Source organism: Ranitomeya imitator, chromosome 1 (genome assembly GCF_032444005.1).
Source record: "Ranitomeya imitator isolate aRanImi1 chromosome 1, aRanImi1.pri, whole genome shotgun sequence".
NCBI lineage: Eukaryota > Metazoa > Chordata > Amphibia > Anura > Dendrobatidae > Ranitomeya > Ranitomeya imitator.
Genome location: NC_091282.1, coordinates 1,215,800,757 through 1,215,821,348, shown reverse-complemented (window position 1 = coordinate 1,215,821,348; position 20,592 = coordinate 1,215,800,757). Strand labels below are relative to the sequence as shown.

General features: G+C 44.9%; 1 protein-coding gene across 1 annotated transcript in view; it reads right to left on the bottom strand.

Annotated features, from left to right (window-relative positions):
- Positions 1-233: 233 nt before the first annotated feature.
- LOC138657150 (vomeronasal type-2 receptor 26-like) overlaps positions 234-20,592 on the bottom strand; it is a 36,558-nt gene continuing 16,199 nt past the window's right edge. Inside the window, exon 2 of the mRNA XM_069744738.1 lies at positions 234-1,247. Coding sequence (XP_069600839.1) covers positions 340-1,247 — 908 coding nt within the window. The 3' untranslated portion in view covers positions 234-339. The remainder of the gene's footprint in view (positions 1,248-20,592) is intronic.

Below are 20,592 nucleotides of genomic sequence, written 5' to 3'. Positions count from 1 at the left end.
GGGGCACAGCCAGTGGGCTGAGGCATTAGGGACATGCATCTCACATGGAACCTATTATACATACATATAACTGCACAACATATTCTGGGTACTCAGTGGTTCCATAACACGTAACATTACCAAAACCACAGAGAAATTTCTACATTTCCCAAACTCTAATACAAATATGGGAAGTCCTGATTAATGCACCAATTACTGGAGATAACGGGATAAGACATTTTTATATGTTTATTTCATACACAGATTGATAGAGAGTCTTACATCTTACTTTAAAATTGTTTCTATGGGTCTAATGTACAGAATTAGTCACTATTATCAGTGGTTCCTAATATTGTGCAGTCATTCCTTTCTTTTTCCGAGCAGCTCAGTTTTATTATTCATTCCCGATTTAAACAAAATAATAAAGCATTTAGGGAAAAACACACAACCTAAAAGTCCAGCACTGGAAGCCATCACTGCAAATATCTCCACAGCCACCATGTTCTTCCCTCTGGTGCTCAGATAAGCCGGGATCATGGAAATCCAGACACTGATGAACACCAGCATGCTGAAGGTGATGTACTTGGCCTCATTGAAACTGTCCGGTAATGTCCTCACCAAGAAAGCCAGGATGAAGCTCCCAGCTGCCAGGAGCCCCAGATAACCCAACATGGAGTAGAACCAGATATCTGAGCCTTCATTACACTGAATGATGAGAATCCCAGGATAAGACTCAGTGTCCAGATCTTGGAATGGGGGAGAAATAGTCAACCAGAAAATGCAGATTACAAGCTGAACGGATGAACACAACAGCACTATGGTATAGGGCAGTTTCACATTCAGCCATTTTCTCCAGGCGCTTCCAGGCTTGGTGGACTTAAAAGCAACACAAACCATGACAGTCTTGGCGAGAAGTGAAGAGACGGCTACTGAGAAGAAAAATCCAAAACTGGTTTCACGTAATCTACAAGTTGCATCATTGGGACGACCAAGGAACAAAAACACAGAGAGAAAGCTGAGAAAGATGGAGACCAGGAGGAGGTAACTCAGGTTCCGGTTATTGGCTCTAACAATAGGAGTGTCCCGGTAGGAAATAAATATCCCAAATGTGAAGCCGGTCACAAGACATCCGAAGACCGCGATACCGGAAAATACCGAAGCCATTGTGTCATTCTGGTAAGAGATGAATTCCATCACTTTAGGCAGACACTGGTCTCTCTTCTCATTTGGCCATTCGTCATTTTGGCATTTCATGCAGCTCTCGCTGTCTGTAGGAAAAATTAATAGTGTGTTACTTTTATTGTGGGAAGAATAACCATTATCTATTATCTATCTATCTATCTGTTTTAGAAAAAATGTAACAGCACACTTTCCAAATAGGTGGGTGCACAGGCCTCCCGGCAAACAACCTGTATACTTGCCAAATATATAATAAGCCAAAAAATGGGAAGCAGCACTGCAAAAATTACTTAAAGAGTAAGGTGGACTTTAGTGGGTCCACATGGATGCATGATAAATCCTTTTGGGAACCGAAACATCTCCACACCATGTGGACCCACTAAAGTCTTACTCTTTAAGTAAATTTTGTAGTGCTGCTTCCCATTTTTTGGCTTAATCTATTTATCTATCTATTATCTATGAATTATCGATCTATTATCTCTATTAACTATCTGCCTATTATCTATCTAATGAAATATGTACAGGTATATATGTGTGTAGTGAATATGTATAGGTTTATATGTGTAACCTGCAGTAGTTTAACATCTGCCCTGAAACACAACATATGTATCTACTTTCTCCAATCTCAACAGAGGATCTGCTTAGAACCAGGAAGAAGGGGAACATTTCACACCTTCTAGCTCTTTTGAAGAGAGATGTCAATTACAGCCTGACACTATCCATCTGTGAGAACCTTTAGGCAAAGAGTGTTCAGAGGAAAATAATATATTCATTGGGGGAGCCAGGGCCGCCATCAGGGCATTACAGCCATCACTACAGTATGGGGCCCGATGAGCTGAAGCAAAAAGGGGGGCCCGCACACGCTGGCAGCCCGGTCTGGGCGGGCCCCCCTCTCTTTGCTAATGCTCATCGGGCCCCTGGGATATTTTGTTTAAAGCTGCCGCAGACCAGACACATAACAACACTGTGGTGATTTAAAGTTACACCTACAGCGTTGTTAATGTATCCGGCAGAGAGAAATGGGCACTATACCTTTAATTTGCGGGCCCTGGTGCATCATGGTCCCGACGTCACGTTACACACTGAGCACTTCCTCATTCTGGAGGAGTGTGGCGTGTGTTGTCGGGCGGGCTGAGGCAGAGAGCAGGAGAAGTGAGGAGACTGCACATCCAGTGAGAAGAGGCTTCGGGTGGCTGCATCTGCCGGCGCTAATTCAGGTCTCTCCTCCTCCCCCCTGTCTGGCAGTTGTGCAGCTCTGTGCTCTTAGTCACGGAGAACTGTCACTCCAGTCCTGTTGGACACAGTGGGGGCAGAAAGCTGGACACAGTGGGGGCAGAATGTTGGATACAGTGGGGGCAGAGAGCTGGACACAGTGGGGGCAGAATGTTGGACACAGTGGGGGCAGAAAGCTGGACACGGTGGGGGCAGAATGTTGGACACAGTGGGGGCAGAAAGCTGGACACAGTGGGGGCAGAAAGCTGGACGCAGGGGGGCAGAAAGCTGGACACAGTGGGGGCAGAAAGCTGGACACAGTGGGGGCAGAAAGCTGGACACAGTGGGGGCAGAAAGCTGGACACAGTGGGGGCAGAAAGCTGGACACAGTGGGGGCAGAAAGCTGGACACAGTGGGGGCAGAAAGCTGGACACAGTGGGGGCAGAAAGCTGGACACAGTGGGGGCAGAATGCTGGACACAGTGGGGGCAGAAAGCTGGACACAGGGAGGGCAGAATGCTGGACACAGTGGGGGTAGAAAGCTGGACACAGTGGGGGCAGAATGCTGGACACAGTGGGGGCAGTAAAGCTGGACACAGTGGGGCAGAATGCTGGACACGGAGGGGGCAGAATGCTGGACACGGTGGGGGCAGAATGCTGGACACGGTGGGGGCAGAATGCTGGACACGGTGGGGGCAGTAAAGCTGGACACAGTGGGGGCAGTAAGCTGGACACAGTGGAGGCAGAATGCTGGACACAGTGGGGGCAGAATGCTGGACACAGTGGGGGCAGAATGCTGGACACAGTGGGGGCAGAATGCTGGACACTGGGGGCAGAATGCTGGACACGGGCAGACTGTGAGACCCGGGGGCAGAATGCTGGACATGGGGGCATGGTTGGAGACATAGGGGGCAGAAGGGAGACACGGGGCATGATTGGAGACAAGTGGCAGGATTTCAGACATGGGGGCATGGTTGGAGACATAGGGGGCAGAATGGAGACATGGGGCATGATTGGAGACACTGGGGGCAGAATTGGAGACAGATCGTGCAGGATCATGGGGCAGGATGGATACGATGGAGACAGATGGGGCAGGATGGAGAGATCACATGGGGCGATCATATGGGGCAGGATGGGGAGATCATATGGGACAGAATGGATACTCATGAGGGCAGGATGGGAGAACATATGGCTGACGCCAGGAATGAGACACACGGTGGCCAGGATGGGGAATATTATTACCATAGGGGCTAATTTAGGGATATTATTACTGCAGTGATGTATTTATTTTATTTTTTAAAGACACGGTTTTAAATTGGGGGGGGGGTGGTACTGTTACTGTGTAGAGTGACACTATGTCGCCTCTTTTTCTTCATGTGGTGTAATGTAGAAGTTGGGAAAAATTAAGTAATGTATTCTACAAGCAGAGCTCGAGATAACTGTGTTATTTCCTGCAGAGACGAGTCCTGGCTGGATGAAGTGATGGCGGTCTGGGCTGGATGAAAGATGAAGGACTTCACCTAGAGACGTCACTGGTGAGTCAGTGTGTTACCTATACACTGACACTATACACTGTATACTATATACAGAGCTCCTGTGTATAATTTCACTAGTGATCACTGTATTATCTGTACACAGACACTGCATACTAAGTACAGATCTCCTGTGTATAATGGCACTTATGGTGATAGTATGGTGCTTTTTTTTTAATTACTGATCAGAATTGTAGTATTCAGTCACTATGTGGTGGTAATATGTGGTCTGGACATGGTGTTGCGGTATTTGCTCCTTGTTTGTGATATTATTTGATCACTGTGGCGGTAATATGCGGTCTGGACATGGTGTAGCGGTATTTGTTCTTTGTGATATTATTCGATCACTGTGGTGGTAATATGTGGTCTGGTCATAGTGTTGTGGTATTTGTTCCTTGTATGTGATATTATTGGTCATTTTAAAAATTGAAAAATAAATAAAAATATACCTAAATTGTATTGCATATTTTAACAAATATTTAATAGGTTACAGTAGAGTAGGGCCCGGCCAAAAGTGTCTACCGTGTTATGGTGGCGGCTTAAAAAATCTTTTGGCCAAAACAAAAGCTGCCGGCTATATGTGTGATCTGGTGATGGGAACTGTCAATGTGTGATTGGTGAGAAGTGGAGTTTTTCCAAGAGAGAGCGGTGGGACTGTGGACAGTTCGAGGGGTGGAGCCTAGAGGCGGGGCTGGGGTGGAGCCTGAGCGGAGTCTCAAGGGGGCCCCGAAAATTTTGCCAGTATGGGGCCCCAAAATTTCTAGTGGCAGCCCTGGGGGGAGCGACAGTGGTCCAATCAAAAAACAAGCAATTATAATATTAACCTGAGAGGCTTGTCTAGAAATTTGACCTCCAGAGTAACTCTATAAATTAGGTTTGTACACATACAAAGTTGTGAGAGCCAAAAAAGAAAAGAAAAACAGTGGAGCAGCACTGCTGGGGCACACGGAGAAAAAAACACCAATGTGCGTGCTGAACCAGCTGGGATCCTGACCACTGATCCCGGGTGCTCGCATGGAACATTAGTGAGTAACAAATCCTTGTCATAGAAAAATGCGGCAGCACTCACCGATCCTGGAGTGAAGACAGTCTTTATTGAGACATGTGATATTACATCTTCACTGCTTGGGGGATGTGCAGTGATAACAGGAATGTGCAGGGGTCGACGACGGCCGTTTCGCGCTGTGTCTAGCGCTCCTACGGGTCCATGCCTGTTGGGAAGTGACGCTGGGGGAAATAGGGAATCACCTAAACTCCACCCACGTCACGTGCCAATCAGACATGAGAAAGTGCATAATATAAAAACATTTAAAAACAATGGAACTATCCCGGTAACATAGCCGGACAAGAACAACGAAACCTTTCTTTCTCTCATATGTTGCCATTATCAAATATATTAGTAAGTCTTTCTGCTGTACAAACATGTATTATCAGAGAAAAGAAACAGCATATCCAGTTAGAGAAAACGTATACAATTAGGGAAAACACAAAGACACATTTTTCTTCCAGAAAGTGGAGTGAACTCCCCCTAAGTGCCGCAGGCTAGTCAACACTATAGAATTCACTTCTGAATACCCTTTAAGGGTCAAGATGGTGTTGCATTTATGTGGTATGGAAAATCTATAGTTTTTTATTATTTCTACTATTATATATTTTTTCCCCCTTACCAGACCAGGGTGTGAATTTTACAAAAATATAGACATGTCCATTCTATCATTGAGGCCGGCCGGACCTGTGGCTTTAATCCGCAAAATCCACCTGGCCTCTTGTCTTAATAATAACCTATGCAGATCTCCTCCCTGTACTGGTAATACCACCTTTTCAATGCCCGCAAATCTCAAAACCTCTGGGTTGCCTTCATGTTCTTCTCTAATGTGGCTGATCAACCTCGGCACTCCTTTTCCTGAAAGCACTGATTTGAAATGCTCCCTAAACCGTATATACAACTTACGTATGGTTTTCCCAATGTAATACCTGTTACACGGACAAAATACCATGTACACCACGTAGTTTGTCCTGCAAGAAATGAACTGTTTCACAGCATGCGTTATAGGACCAATATTCAACGTTCGTTCGAAAATGTGATATTGACAATACTGACACCGACCACAATGATAGTTGCCCAGCGGGGCTGCTTGCTCTAACCAAGTATTTTTTTTGCTTAGTGATACGGTTACGGACCAACACATCCCTTATACGTGTGCTACGCCTGTTAGAAATTAATGGCCCACCCACTGCCTTGCCTGCTAAATCCTTATCTCTCTCCAATATGTGCCAGTGTTTTCTTATAGTAGATCTGATGACCTGATCCATAGGGCCATACTGAAAACAAAAATTAATCCGCTGGCCCCCTGTACTGTTCTCTTTTTCCCCATAACTATGAGGTAAATTATTTACCCTCTCCATGGATGTCTGCAACAACATGTCTGGATAGCTCCTTCCGCGGAGGCCTTGGCACAGTTCCTCAGACTGCTGTTCATAACCTTGACGTGTATTGTTGCTCCTCCGTGTCCTCAGCAATTGGCCGTAAGGTAAAGACTTCTTGATATGGCTGGGATGGAAGCTATTGAAATGTAATGTTGAATTTGTGGCAGTCGGTTTTCGGTAAGTCGATGTGCACACCTCTGTTATGATTAGGTAATTCAGAACCACAATGGACCTTGAAGTTCAGAGCACACAAAGTGACCTGACAATAACCAAAGACATAGGACGAGCTCTGAGACGTGGGAACTCTGCTGACCGCAATCCCTAATCCTATCCAACCACACTAGAGGCAGCCGTGGATTGCGCCTAACGCTCCCTATGCAACTCGGCACAGCCTGAGAAACTAGCTAGCCTGAAGATAGAAAATAAGCCTACCTTGCCTCAGAGAAATACCCCAAAGGAAAAGGCAGCCCCCCACATATAATGACTGTGAGTAGAGATGAAAATACAAACGCAGAGATGAAATAGATTTAGCAAAGTGAAGCCCAACTTACTGAACAGACCGAAGATAGGAAAGATAACTTTGCGGTCAACACAAAACCCTACAAACAACCACGCAGAGGGGCAAAAAGACCCTCCGCACCGACTAACGGTACGGAGGTGCTCCCTCTGTGTCCCAGAGCTTCCAGCAAGCAAGAAAAACCAATTAAGCAAGCTGGACAGAAAAAATAGCAAAACAAAAATAACACAAGCAAAACTTAGCTTATGCAGAGCAGACGGCCACAGGAACGATCCAGGAGGAAGCAAGACCAATACTAGAACATTGACTGGAGGCCAGGAGCAAAGCACTAGGTGGAGTTAAATAGAGCAGCACCTAACAACTTCACCACATCACCTGAGGAAGGAAACTCAGAAGCCACAGTACCACTCGTGACCACAGGGGGGAGCTCTGCCACAGAATTCACAACAGTACCCCCCCCCCCCCTTGAGGAGGGGTCACCGAACCCTCACCAGAGCCCCCAGGCCGACCAGGATGAGCCATATGAAAGGCACAAACAAGATCGGCAGCATGGACATCAGAGGCAAAGACCCAGTAATTATCTTCCTGACCATAACCCTTCCACTTAACCAGATACTGGAGTTTCCGTCTCGAAACACGAGAATCCAAAATCTTCCCCACAATATACTCCAACTCCCACTCCACCAAAACCGGGGCAGGAGGATCAACAGATGGAACCATAGGTGCCACGTATCTCCGCAACAATGACCTATGGAATAAGTTATGGATGGAAAAAGAATCTGGAAGGGTCAAACGAAAAGACACAGGATTAAGAACCTCAGAAATCCTATACGGACCAATGAAACAAGGCTTAAACTTAGGAGAGGAAACCTTCATAGGAATATGACGAGATGACAACCAAACCAAATCCCCAACACGAAGTCGGGGACCCACACAGCGTCTGCGATTAGCGAAACGTTGAGCCTTCTCCTGAGACAATGTCAAATTGTCCACTACATGAGTCCAAATCTGCTGTAACCTGTCCACCACCGTATCCACACCAGGACAGTCCGAAGACTCAACCTGCCCTGAAGAGAAACAAGGATGGAACCCAGAGTTGCAGAAAAATGGCGAAACCAAGGTAGCCGAGCTGGCCCGATTATTAAGGGCGAACTCAGCCAAAGGCAAAAAGGACACCCAATCATCCTGATCAGCAGAAACAAAGCATCTCAGATATGTTTCCAAGGTCTGATTGGTTCGTTCGGTCTGGCCATTAGTCTGAGGATGGAAAGCCGAGGAAAAAGACAAATCAATGCCCATCCTAGCACAAAAAGCTCGCCAAAACCTCGAAACAAACTGGGAACCTCTGTCAGAAACGATGTTCTCTGGAATGCCATGTAAACGAACCACATGCTGGAAGAACAATGGCACCAAATCAGAGGAGGAAGGTAATTTAGACAAGGGTACCAAATGGATCATCTTAGAGAAGCGATCACAAACCACCCAAATGACCGACATTTTTTGAGAGACGGGGAGATCCGAAATAAAATCCATAGAGATATGTGTCCAAGGCCTCTTCGGGACCGGCAAGGGCAAAAGCAACCCACTGGCACAAGAACAGCAGGGCTTAGCCCGAGCACAAATCCCACAGGACTGCACAAAAGAACGCACATCCCGCGACAGAGACGGCCATCAAAAGGATCTAGCCACTAAATCTCTGGTACCAAAGATTCCAGGATGACCAGCCAACACCGAACAATGAACCTCTGAGATAACTTTATTCGTCCACCTATCAGGGACAAACAGTTTCTCCGCTGGGCAACGATCAGGTTTATTAGCCTGAAATTTTTGCAGCACCCGCCGCAAATCAGGGAAGATGGCAGACAAAATTACTCCCTCTTTGAGAATACCCGCCGGCTCAGACAAACCCGGAGAGTCGGGCACAAAACTCCTAGACAGGGCATCCGCCTTCACATTTTTAGAGCCCAGAAGGTACGAAACCACAAAGTCAAAACGGGAGAAAAACAGCGACCAACGAGCCTGTCTAGGATTCAACCGTTTGGCAGACTCGAGATAAGTCAAGTTCTTGTGATCAGTCAAGACCACCACGCGATGCTTAGCTCCTTCAAGCCAATGACGCCACTCCTCGAATGCCCACTTCATGGCCAGCAACTCTCGATTGCCAACATCATAATTTCGCTCAGCAGGCGAAAACTTCCTGGAAAAGAAGGCGCATGGTTTCATCACCGAGCAATCAGAACTTCTCTGCGACAAAACAGCCCCCGCTCCAATTTCAGAAGCATCAACCTCGACCTGGAACGGAAGTGAAACATCTGGTTGACACAACACAGGGGCAGAAGAAAAACGACGCTTCAACTCTTGAAAAGCTTCCACAGCAGCAGAAGACCAATTGACCACATCAGCACCCTTCTTGGTCAAATCGGTCAATGGTTTAGCAATACTAGAAAAATTACAGATGAAGCGACGATAAAAATTAGCAAAGCCCAGGAAATTTTGCAGACTCTTCAGAGATGTTGGCTGAGTCCAATCATAAATGGCCTGAACTTTAACAGGGTCCATCTCGATAGTAGAAGGAGAAAAAATGAACCCCAAAAATGAAACCTTCTGAACACCAAAGAGACACTTTGATCCCTTCACAAACAAAGAATTAGCTCGCAGGACCTGGAACACCATTCTGACCTGCTTCACATGAGACTCACAATCATCCGAGAAGACCAAAATATCATCCAAGTATACAATCAGGAATTTATCCAGGTACTCTCGGAAGATGTCATGCATAAAGGACTGAAACACCGATGGAGCATTGGCAAGTCCGAAAGGCATAACTAGGTACTCAAAATGGCCCTCGGGCGTATTAAATGCAGTTTTCCATTCATCGCCCCGCTTAATACGCACAAGATTATACGCACCACGAAGATCTATCTTGGTGAACCAACTAGCCCCCTTGATCCGAGCAAACAAATCAGATAGCAGCGGCAAGGGGTACTGAAATTTGACTGTGATTTTATTTAGAAGGCGGTAATCTATACAAGGTCTCAGCGAACCATCCTTCTTGGCCACAAAAAAGAACCCCGCTCCCAATGGCGACGATGACGGGCGAATATGACCCTTCTCCAAGGACTCCTTCACGTAACTCCGCATAGCGGCGTGCTCAGGTACAGATAAATTAAACAGTCGACCTTTAGGAAACTTACTACCAGAAATCAAATCGATAGCACAATCACAATCCCTAAGCGGAGGTAGGGCATTGGACTTGGGCTCATCAAATACATCCCGGTAATCAGACAAGAACTCTGGGACCTCAGAAGGGGTGGATGACGAAATAGACAGAAATGGGACATCACCATGTACCCCCTGACAACCCCAGCTGGACACAGACATTGATTTCCAATCTAATACTGGATTATGGACTTGTAGCCATGGCAACCCCAACACGACCACATCATGCAGATTATGCAACACCAGAAAGCGAATATCCTCCTGATGTGCAGGAGCCATGCACATGGTCAGCTGGGTCCAGTACTGAGGCTTATTCTTGGCCAAAGGCGTAGCATCAATTCCTCTCAATGGAATAGGACACTGCAAGGGCTCCAAGAAAAACCCACAACGCCTAGCATACTCCAAGTCCATCAAATTCAGGGCAGCGCCTGAATCCACAAATGCCATGACAGAATAAGATGACAAAGAGCAGATCAAAGTAACGGACAAAAGAAATTTTGACTGTACCGTACCAATGGTGGCAGACCTAGCGAACCGCTTAGTGCGCTTAGGACAATCGGAGATAGCATGAGTGGAATCACCACAGTAGAAACACAGCCCATTCTGACGTCTGTGTTCTTGCCGTTCAACTCTGGTCAAAGTCCTATCACACTGCATAGGCTCAGGTTTATGCTCGGATAATACCGCCAAATGGTGCACAGATTTACGCTCACGCAAGCGTCGACCGATCTGAATGGCCAAAGTCATAGACTCATTCAGACCAGCAGGCATGGGAAATCCCACCATGACATCCTTAAGGGCTTCAGAGAGACCCTTTCTGAAAATAGCTGCCAGCGCACCTTCATTCCATTGAGTGAGCACAGACCACTTTCTAAACTTCTGACAATAAATCTCTATCTCATCCTGACCCTGACACAGAGCCAGCAAATTTTTCTCTGCCTGATCCACCGAATTAGGTTCATCGTACAGCAATCCGAGCGCCAGGAAAAACGCATCAATATTACATAATGCAGGATCTCCTGGCGCAAGGGAAAATGCCCAGTCTTGAGGGTCGCCACGTAATAAAGAAATTATGATCCTAACTTGTTGAACTGGGTCACCAGAGGAGCGAGGTTTCAAAGCCAGAAACAGTTTACAATTATTTTTGAAACTCAGAAATTTTGCTCTATCTCCAGAAAACAAATCAGGAATAGGAATTCTTGGTTCTAACATAGAATTCTGAACCACAAAGTCTTGAATATTTTGTACTCTTGCAGTGAGATGATCCACACATGAAGACAGACCTTTAATGTCCATCACTACACCTGTGTCCTGAACCACCCAAATGTCTAGGGGAAAAAAAAGGCAAAACACAGTGCAAAGAAAAAAAAATGGTCTCAGAACTTCTTTTTTCCCTCTATTGAGAAGCATTAGTACTTTGGGCCTCCAGTACTGTTATGATTAGGTAATTCAGAACCACAATGGACCTTGAAGTTCAGAGCACACAAAGTGACCTGACAATAACCAAAGACATAGGACGAGCTCTGAGACGTGGGAACTCTGCTGACCGCAATCCCTAATCCTATCCAACCACACTAGAGGCAGCCGTGGATTGCGCCTAACGCTCCCTATGCAACTCGGCACAGCCTGAGAAACTAGCTAGGCCTAAGATAGAAAAAGAAGCCTACCTTGCCTCAGAGAAATACCCCAAAGGAAAAGGCAGCCCCCCACATATAATGACTGTGAGTAGAGATGAAAATACAAACGCAGAGATGAAATAGATTTAGCAAAGTGAGGCCCAACTTACTGAACAGACCGAAGATAGGAAAGATAACTTTGCGGTCAACACAAAACCCTACAAACAACCACGCAGAGGGGCAAAAAGACCCTCCGCACCGACTAACGGTACGGAGGTGCTCCCTCTGCGTCCCAGAACTTCCAGCAAGCAAGAAAAACCAATTAAGCAAGCTGGACAGAAAAAATAGCAAAACAAAAATAACACAAGCAAAACTTAGCTTATGCAGAGCAGACGGCCACAGGAACGATCCAGGAGGAAGCAAGACCAATACTAGAACATTGACTGGAGGCCAGGAGCAAAGCACTAGGTGGAGTTAAATAGAGCAGCACCTAACGACTTCACCACTTCACCTGAGGAAGGAAACTCAGAAGCTGCAGTACCACTCGTGACCACAGGAGGGAGCTCTGCCACAGAATTCACAACACACCTCCCCCTCCTGAATTTCAACCAGCACATCCAGAAACTCCAATTTGGAACCTCCGAATTGAAATGTAAACGCCATTCCCATGGTATCTGTATCATTTAGATACTGTACAAAATGTGTAAACTCGTCCTCTGCCCCGTCCCATACTACAAATACATCGTCCACATATCTCAGGTAATGCTTTATGTGTTTAAGGAAAACGTTACCTGCTGAATAAATGTAATCCTCTTCAAATACTGCCAAAAAGAGATTAGCGAACGTGCATGCAGCCGGGGTCCCCATGGCTGTCCCGGTGGTCTGCCTGTACCATGTGTCCATGAAGGTGAAGGCGTTGTGCGTAAGTATAAAACTGAGGCCCTCACAAACAAAATCTATGAAAGCCTGTTGGCTGTCTGTAGTTCCTAGAATGCGTCTAATTGCCTGTACCCCCACCTCCTGTGGGATCTTAGTATACAAGCTGACCACATCAATAGACGCCAAGGAGAACCCCGACTGCCAACCGAGATTCTGGACCTGGCCTAGAAATGATTTTGTGTCTTTGATGTAAGATGGGATGTTTTGTAATAGCGGGTGCAGAAGCCAATCTATGTACTGGGATAGGGGCTCGGTGAGCGATCCTATCCCAGACACGAAAGGCCTGCCGGGGGGATGTGTCAATGAACTTTAGGGACATAATACTAATAAGGTTTTGTGGGAAACTGGGGTAGAAGCTTTTCTGCCTTTCTTTGAGTGATAACTCTGTTTTCTACTGCCTTTCTCAGAAATGAACATACAAAGTTGTTCACAGATTGAGGGTAGTCAAGTTGATGTGATCTAGTCCATCCATTTCCCCCTCAGGGAGCAGAAAGCAGACTACAAATTAGCTGTTTCTGTAAGTTTTCTCCTGTTTATTTTTATAACGGTTTTGCATATTTGTATGTCTTTTTATTACCTTATTTTTAATACCTTTTTCTTTATTGTAAGCACTGTACCTTGTATTAAAGCATAAAACTTTAACAAGTTGAACCTCATATGCTCTAAAGAATCCATAGCCTTAAACTGCGTGAGCCTTATGATTGGCAGACAGTAGTAGTAATATTTCTGGGACTCATCACCCGTGTGTTCCGCTAGTGGTAGCAGCGTGTATGAGCGGGTGTGTGGCCTGCGTCGGTGTGTGATTTATGCTCCCATTACAGCATAGGACAGTGGTTGAATGCTGAACTGAGAGAGGGGAGATAGATTAACCCTTGCAGGTGCAACCCCAAGTCGTGTGCTGAGAGCGGGTACGTGACAAATTGGCAGCACGGTGGGATCCATGACAATCGATCTGTCTATTATCTATCATCTATTTATTATCTATCTCTCTATCATTTATTATCTATCATCTATATCTATTATTTATCTATTAACTATGTATCTATCATCTATTATCTATCTACAGGGTGGGCCATTTATATGGATACACCTAAATAAAATGGGAATGGTTGGTGACATCAACTTCCTGTTTGTGGCACATTAGTATATGGGATGGGGAAAACTTTTCAAGATAGGTGGTGACCATGGTGGCCATTTTGAAGTCGGCCATCTTGAATCCAACTTTATTTTTTCCAATGGGAAGAGGGTCATGTGACACATCAAACTTATTGAGAATTTCACAAGAAAAACAATGGTGTGCTTGGTTTTAACGCATTATTTATACTGCAGATGGTGGGTGAGGAATACTCCCATCAGCCGCTCTTGCCATCCATTGCTATTAGCGGCAGCAGGGGTAGGCTGATCGGAGTAATAGCCGCAGCCTGATGTCAGGTGAATACAATTCTCATAATTCTCCCCTGCTAGCGCTGATTACTGGCAGAGTAGGGGATATTGATGGTGGCATCTTCAGAAACCTGAGCAGTGGAACAGAGCTTACTGTACATCGGCTTTCAGGCACTGGTGTGTGTGGTACTGACGCAGCACACTGTTGCCACACTTGTGCCGCAAGTACTACACATGCGGCCACTGACATCTCTGATACCTTTTTTTGGTACTGGAAATATCAGACGTGTAGAAGCGGCTTGAATAAAGCCTCGCAGTGCAGCGGTGAGTTAGCACCGAGAGAAGTTTATCTCTGTGACCTGTGCTGAACACTAATAGTTCGGACAGCCAATTATTGAGTGAAAGAGATTTGGTTGTGGAGGTGGAGTCTAGAAGACAATCTGGAACCACATTAACGTCTCCTAGGATTAGCAAAGTACCTTTTTTGATTGCATCAAATTTCTTAATTAACTTGTCTAAAAATCTTATGTCCTCTATTGGGGACATATACATTAGTTATCGTGTAAGTCGGATTATTAAGGATGTATACCAAGATATGGTAGTGACCATTTTTTTCTGAGATTTCTTCTAGGAGCTCGAAGGAAATGGAGTTCTTGATGAAAGTAAATACTCCTGCTTTTTTGCCTGGATTAGGGGATTCAAAACTATTGGGAAAATTTTTGATTGAAAAATTTGGGTTTTTATTATGTCTAAATTTTGTTTCTTCCAAACATATTATGTCAGCATGTGATTTAACTATTTCTTTTTGGATGGAGAAAAGCTTATTTGGACTATTTAGGCCTCTGACATTGTATGTTAGTAATTTAATAGTCATTTGTAGAGAAGGCACCATTAGCAACTGAAGTATTGATTAATGCTTGAACCAAATATTGCAATTTTGCAACTGTAATATGACAAACAGAAAAGATACCAATAACAATCTTGCCAAACAAATAAGCATACAGTTACTTGCAGAAAGTCCTTTGAAGCAATGATCTAATTCCAAGGAGGCGTCCCCTGCAGTAGAATAATTCCGCTACGCTAATTAAATAGCCAAAGAAATATGTATAATAAAATGAGACCTAAGCATAAACTTTTCTGTACATAAACAAATGTATAGTTTACAGAGTATTTACATGGAAAATTGTGAGAATAAGACATTTAAGAAGTGTTTCTGGGCCTGGCGCGACTAGTGGTACCTGTGCTTAGAGCGATACCTATGGAAGTCAAAGTCCTGTCCTTCTTCTGGTGAAAATAAGGCAGTGGTTTTGCCTTTGAAGTGAACCAGCAGTTTTCGAGGGAATCCCCATTTATAAGGAATGTCTTCATCTCTTAAGGTGGCAGTAATTGTATTGAAGTTTTTTCTGCCTTCAATTGTCTCTTTTGAGTGGTCCACAAATAATTGTAGATGCCCATGGGGTTCATGAAGCTTTTTCTATTTTAAGACAGTTTTGAATTTGCTCTTTAACGTGGTAAAAGTGGATTCTCATAATAGTGTCCCTGGTAAGTCTTTATGGACATTAGCCGGTTTCGGCAGGCGGTGAATCCTGTCAATGGTCGAATCTGATTCTGAGTTTGGTAGCATCTTCTTAAATATCGTTTTAACAAATTCTGGCAGTTTGTTTGGAGAAATGTTTTCAGGGATGCCCCTGATTTTATTATTATTTCTCCTCATACGATCCTCAATATCCGACATTTTTGTTTTTAGTTTGTGGAATTCACTTTTTAAGTCTTGATTTTCCCTTGAAAGGGTTTCATTCCCTTTTTCCACTTCAGTTATCCTTGTTTCAAGGTTTTCTATCTTACTGTTAAATAACTCGAGAGTCTCTTGGAAGATTTTTGCCTGTTTATGAAAGTCTATTCTGAAGCGGTCACCTATTTTGTCAGTGAGACTGACCATGAGAGCTTTGATAGAACTTGTGTCTGTAGTAAGAGGACTAGTAGTAACAGGTTCTTCTTTCCTAGGTCTAGATTTTTCTGGACTAGGGTTAGACGAGTAGTTCTCTGATTCAGCGTCCAATGGCGCAAGCTGTGAAGAAAAATTTTCTGCCCATTCACCTGGACCTTTCTTTTTTGACAGCTGTGGATAAATCCATATCCTCTGGATTTTTTGGAGGGCCAGATGTTTGAATGACATACTCTTAATATTTTTTATATTTCTCTGCATGCGCAGTCTTAATGGACACAGTGGAGGACTGTTTATCCTTTCTTTTTAATGGTGACCTCGATTTTAATGGGCTTAAGATGTTAACGGAGTTCTCTGATGGGTTGCGACGCCGTCGTTTGTCTTTAGTATACCTTTGTGAGACAGAGGACTGTGAGGAATTTATAGTAATGGACTTTGATTTTGAGCTGTTCTGACTCATTTTACTTATATAAAGGTCAAAAGAAAAGAGAAATATCGGATTAGAAGTAGGATTATTAGAATAAATGTTACGAGATCTATTGAAGTAATATTTAGACCAACAAGTATGGTATAAGATATGGAAAATAGAGAATTAACCAACCAACTAATATGGTATTAGATAATAGACTAGAGGACCAACTAATATGGTATGAGATGAAATGACCAGCTGGTAAGTGTCACGATAATGCCAAAAATGCCATATTATGTTGTGAGTTTAGTTTCAGAAGGACATGGCTTTCTACACACACAATGCAGCTGCGACCCCCCCTTTCTCTCCCCTCTGCATTCGACCATCCAAGGACAAAGCCTATAGCAGAGAATGGGCAACATGATACCGATGTGTGGGCAGGGTGTGGCTTTAAACTGCAGATGACCAATCCTGTAAAGCCACTCATTGTCCCTCCCCTCTCAATCAGGAATTCCTTTGTCTGAGACTTTGGAAGATGTAAATAACTAGCAGATCAGTGCATATCATTACTCAGCCCACTTAGTGATGTCACGACAGGGGGTATATCTTTTACGCCTGCTGAATAGCGAGTCAGTCTTGGCCACGGAAGTCATCTAACACAAGCTTGGCAAAGCTGTTCCATGCATCTGGATGTATTTATCCTCCTAAGCCACAGGCCAGCCAAGATGATGCCATGACATAACCTGTAAGTGTGCTCTTTTCAACGTTAATCCTGTTTTATTTTGTAATCTGTAATGTATATACAAATTGTCTCCTTTCTAATATATTTTTATACTTTGTAAACACTGCCTAATTTTTCATGGAGTAAAATATTTAATTGCTAGCTTGTCTCTTCGGCTCTATACGACTGTGCGTCCTCTGAAGTGAATTGCGCTAATGATTTGGGTTGGCTTCCGACCCGTGAATCGGAACTAGTGGCAGCATACTTTGTTCTGTGCGTTTGGGAATCTTTGCAGCGACGGCAGCGTTGATAATTATTGTTCCCGCCTGTGTGGGAGTAGTTATATTGCCCTCACTGCAGCGTGCCCAATAACCAGTACATAGCAGGCAGCTGTTCTGGCAACTAATTACCCTAGGTGCAGTACCTAGTCTGACCTGAGGGTAAGGGGGTGCCAGAGAGCTGCAAGTTCCAAACTGGAACTGGGAAGTGGGATATAGATAAATCCCCTTCAGAAGGAACCAGGGGCAACCAAACAACCCCGATTCATAACAAATTGGTGTGAGTAGTGGGGATGATAAAGATATCCTCCCCAGGATCCCTGACATACTGCTATGATCCGTGACGTAGTGTTGGCAGTACGGTGGAACCGTGACAGTAAGGTATTAGATTAAACAGAAGGACCAACTGATATGGTATGAGATGAGACCAACTGGTATGAGAAAATAAACCAACTAGTATGGTATGAGATCAGGGCTGTATTTAGAATTTATGCTGCCCTAGGCACTTTTAGTGCTGCCTTCCCCTTTGGTGGGTATGACACTATCGGCAGTGAATTTGGCAAAAATCGATGATGTGAAAGTCGCCTTTTGCAGCAGATCGGGCAGTTTTTCTGCATCTGGCCCGCAACGGATCACTTACGATAACACTGCGTTTGGCCTCATTCATTCCCTATGGGATTTGCGGCACTTGCCGCGATCTGGCAAATGTGGTATCATACCTCCCAACTTTTGAAGAAGGGAAAGAGGGATAAAGTTTGCAGCGGGCATAGTTCGCCGTGGCAAATTTTAGGCCACGCCTCTGACCACACCCATTTCACAACTAGTCACACCCATATCCACATCCCAACCACACCCATTCAGCACTGCTGATCACACTGTTTCATAAACAATAATTATAAACAAAAAAAATATGGTCACACAGTGCTCCATACTGTATAATGGCCACACTGTTATGATCCGGTGACCGTGGAGCAGCATGAGAACGTTCACTGGAGTAGGTGGTCACTATACTGACCGCAAATCCTGATCTTAACACCGCAACTAGAAGTAGCCGTGGAGTGTACCAAACGAATCCTAGACACCTTGTCACAGCCTGAGGACTAAATACCCCTAAAGATGGAAATAGGAATCCTATCTTGCCTCAGAGCAGAACCCCAAAGGATAGACAGCCCCCCACAAATATTGGCGGTGAGTCGGAGAGGAAAAAACATACACAGGCAGAAAAACTGGATTTAGCACAAGAGGCCACTCTAGCTAAAATAGGACAGGATAGGACAGAGTTCTTCGCGGTCAGTATTAAAACCCTTCAAAAAATATCCACAGCAGAATATACAAAAACTTCCTTCATCTAACTAAAGATGTGGGAGCGTATATCTGCAACTCCAGCGAATCCTACATTCAGAGCAGGAATACAATCAAAAAACAAGCACACAGCCTATGTGCCACAGAAAAAGAAACAAACACTTATCTTTGCTGAAATGGCAGCCAAGGAGGAGAAGCCAGACAGAGATCCATCATGATCCAAAAAACATTGACAACTGGCAAGGACTAATGAGTCCTGCAAGCCTAAATACCCCAGTCAGAACTGCAATTAGCAGATACACCTGTCCAAGACTGCAGCCCAGGAACAACTGCATTACCATCTACTACCACCAGAGGGAGCTCAAAAGCAGAATTCACAACAGTACCCCCCCCTTGAGGAGGGGTCACCGAACCCTCACCAGAGCCCCCAGGACGATCAGGATGAGCCAGATGAAAGGCACGAACCAAATCAGCAGCATGGACATCAGAGGCAAAAACCCAAGAATTATCCTCCTGGCCATAACCCTTCCATTTGACAAGGTACTGAAGCTTCCGCCTCGAAAAAAGGAACATGACGGGAAGACAACCAGACCAGATCCCCAACCCGAAGCCGGGAACCAACACACCGACAATGATTAGCAAAACGTTGAGCCTCCTCCTGAGACAACACCAAATTGTCCACCACATGAGCCCAAATCTGCTGCAACCTGTCCACCACAGAATCCACACCAGGACAGTCAGAAGGCTCAACCTGCCCAGAAGAAAAACGAGGATGAAAACCAAAATTACAAAAGAAAGGCGAAACCAAGGTAGCCGAACTAGCCCGATTATTAAGAGCAAACTCGGCCAATGGCAAGAAAGAAACCCAATCATCCTGATCAGGAGACACAAAGCATCTCAAATACGTCTCCAAAGTCTGATTAGTTCGCTAGGTCTGACCATTTGTCTGAGGATGGAACGCAGAAGAAAAAGACAAATCAATGCCCAGCCTAGCACAAAAGGCCTGCCAAAACCTAGAAACAAACTGGGAACCTCTGTCGGACACAATATTCTCCAGAATACCATGCAAACGAACCAGATGCTGAAAAAACAACGGAACCAAATCCGAAGAGGAAGGCAATTTAGGCAAAGGCACCAAATGAACCATCTTAGAGAACCAGTCACAAACAACCCAGATAACCGACATCCTCTGGGAAACCGGAAGATCGGAAATAAAAATCCATAGAAATATGCGTCCAGGGCCTCTCAGGGACTGGCAATGGAAAAAGCTACCCACTAGCACGAGAAGAACAAGGCTTGGCACGCGCACAAGTCCCACAGGACTGCACAAAAGAATGCACATCACGTGACAAAGAAGGCCACCAAAAGGACCTACCAACCAAGTCTCTGGTACCAAAAATGCCAGGATGACCAGCCAACATGGAACAGTGAACCTCAGAAATCAGTCTACTAGTCCATCTGTCAGGAACAAACAATTTCCCCACAGGACAGCGGTCAGGTTTATCAGCTTGAAATTCCTGAAGAACCCGTCGCAAATCAGGGGAAATGGCAGAAAGGACCACCCCTTCTTTCAAAATACCGACCGGTTCTAAGACCTCAGGAGAATCAGGCAAAAAACTCCTAGAGAGGGCATCAGCCTTAATGTTCTTAGTACCCGGAAGGTACGAGACCACAAAATTAAAATGGGAAAAAAACAAGGACCATCGAGCCTGTCTAGGATTCAGCCGTTTAGCAGACTCGAGGTAAATCAAATTCTTATGATCGGTCAAGACCACAATACGGTGCTTAGCTCCCTCAAGCCAATGTCGCCACTCCTCAAACGTCCACTTCATAGCCAACAACTCCTGATTGCCGACATCATAATTGCGTTCAGCAGGCAAAAACTTACGGGAAAAGAAGGCACACGGTTTCATTAAGTAACCAACAGGATCCCTC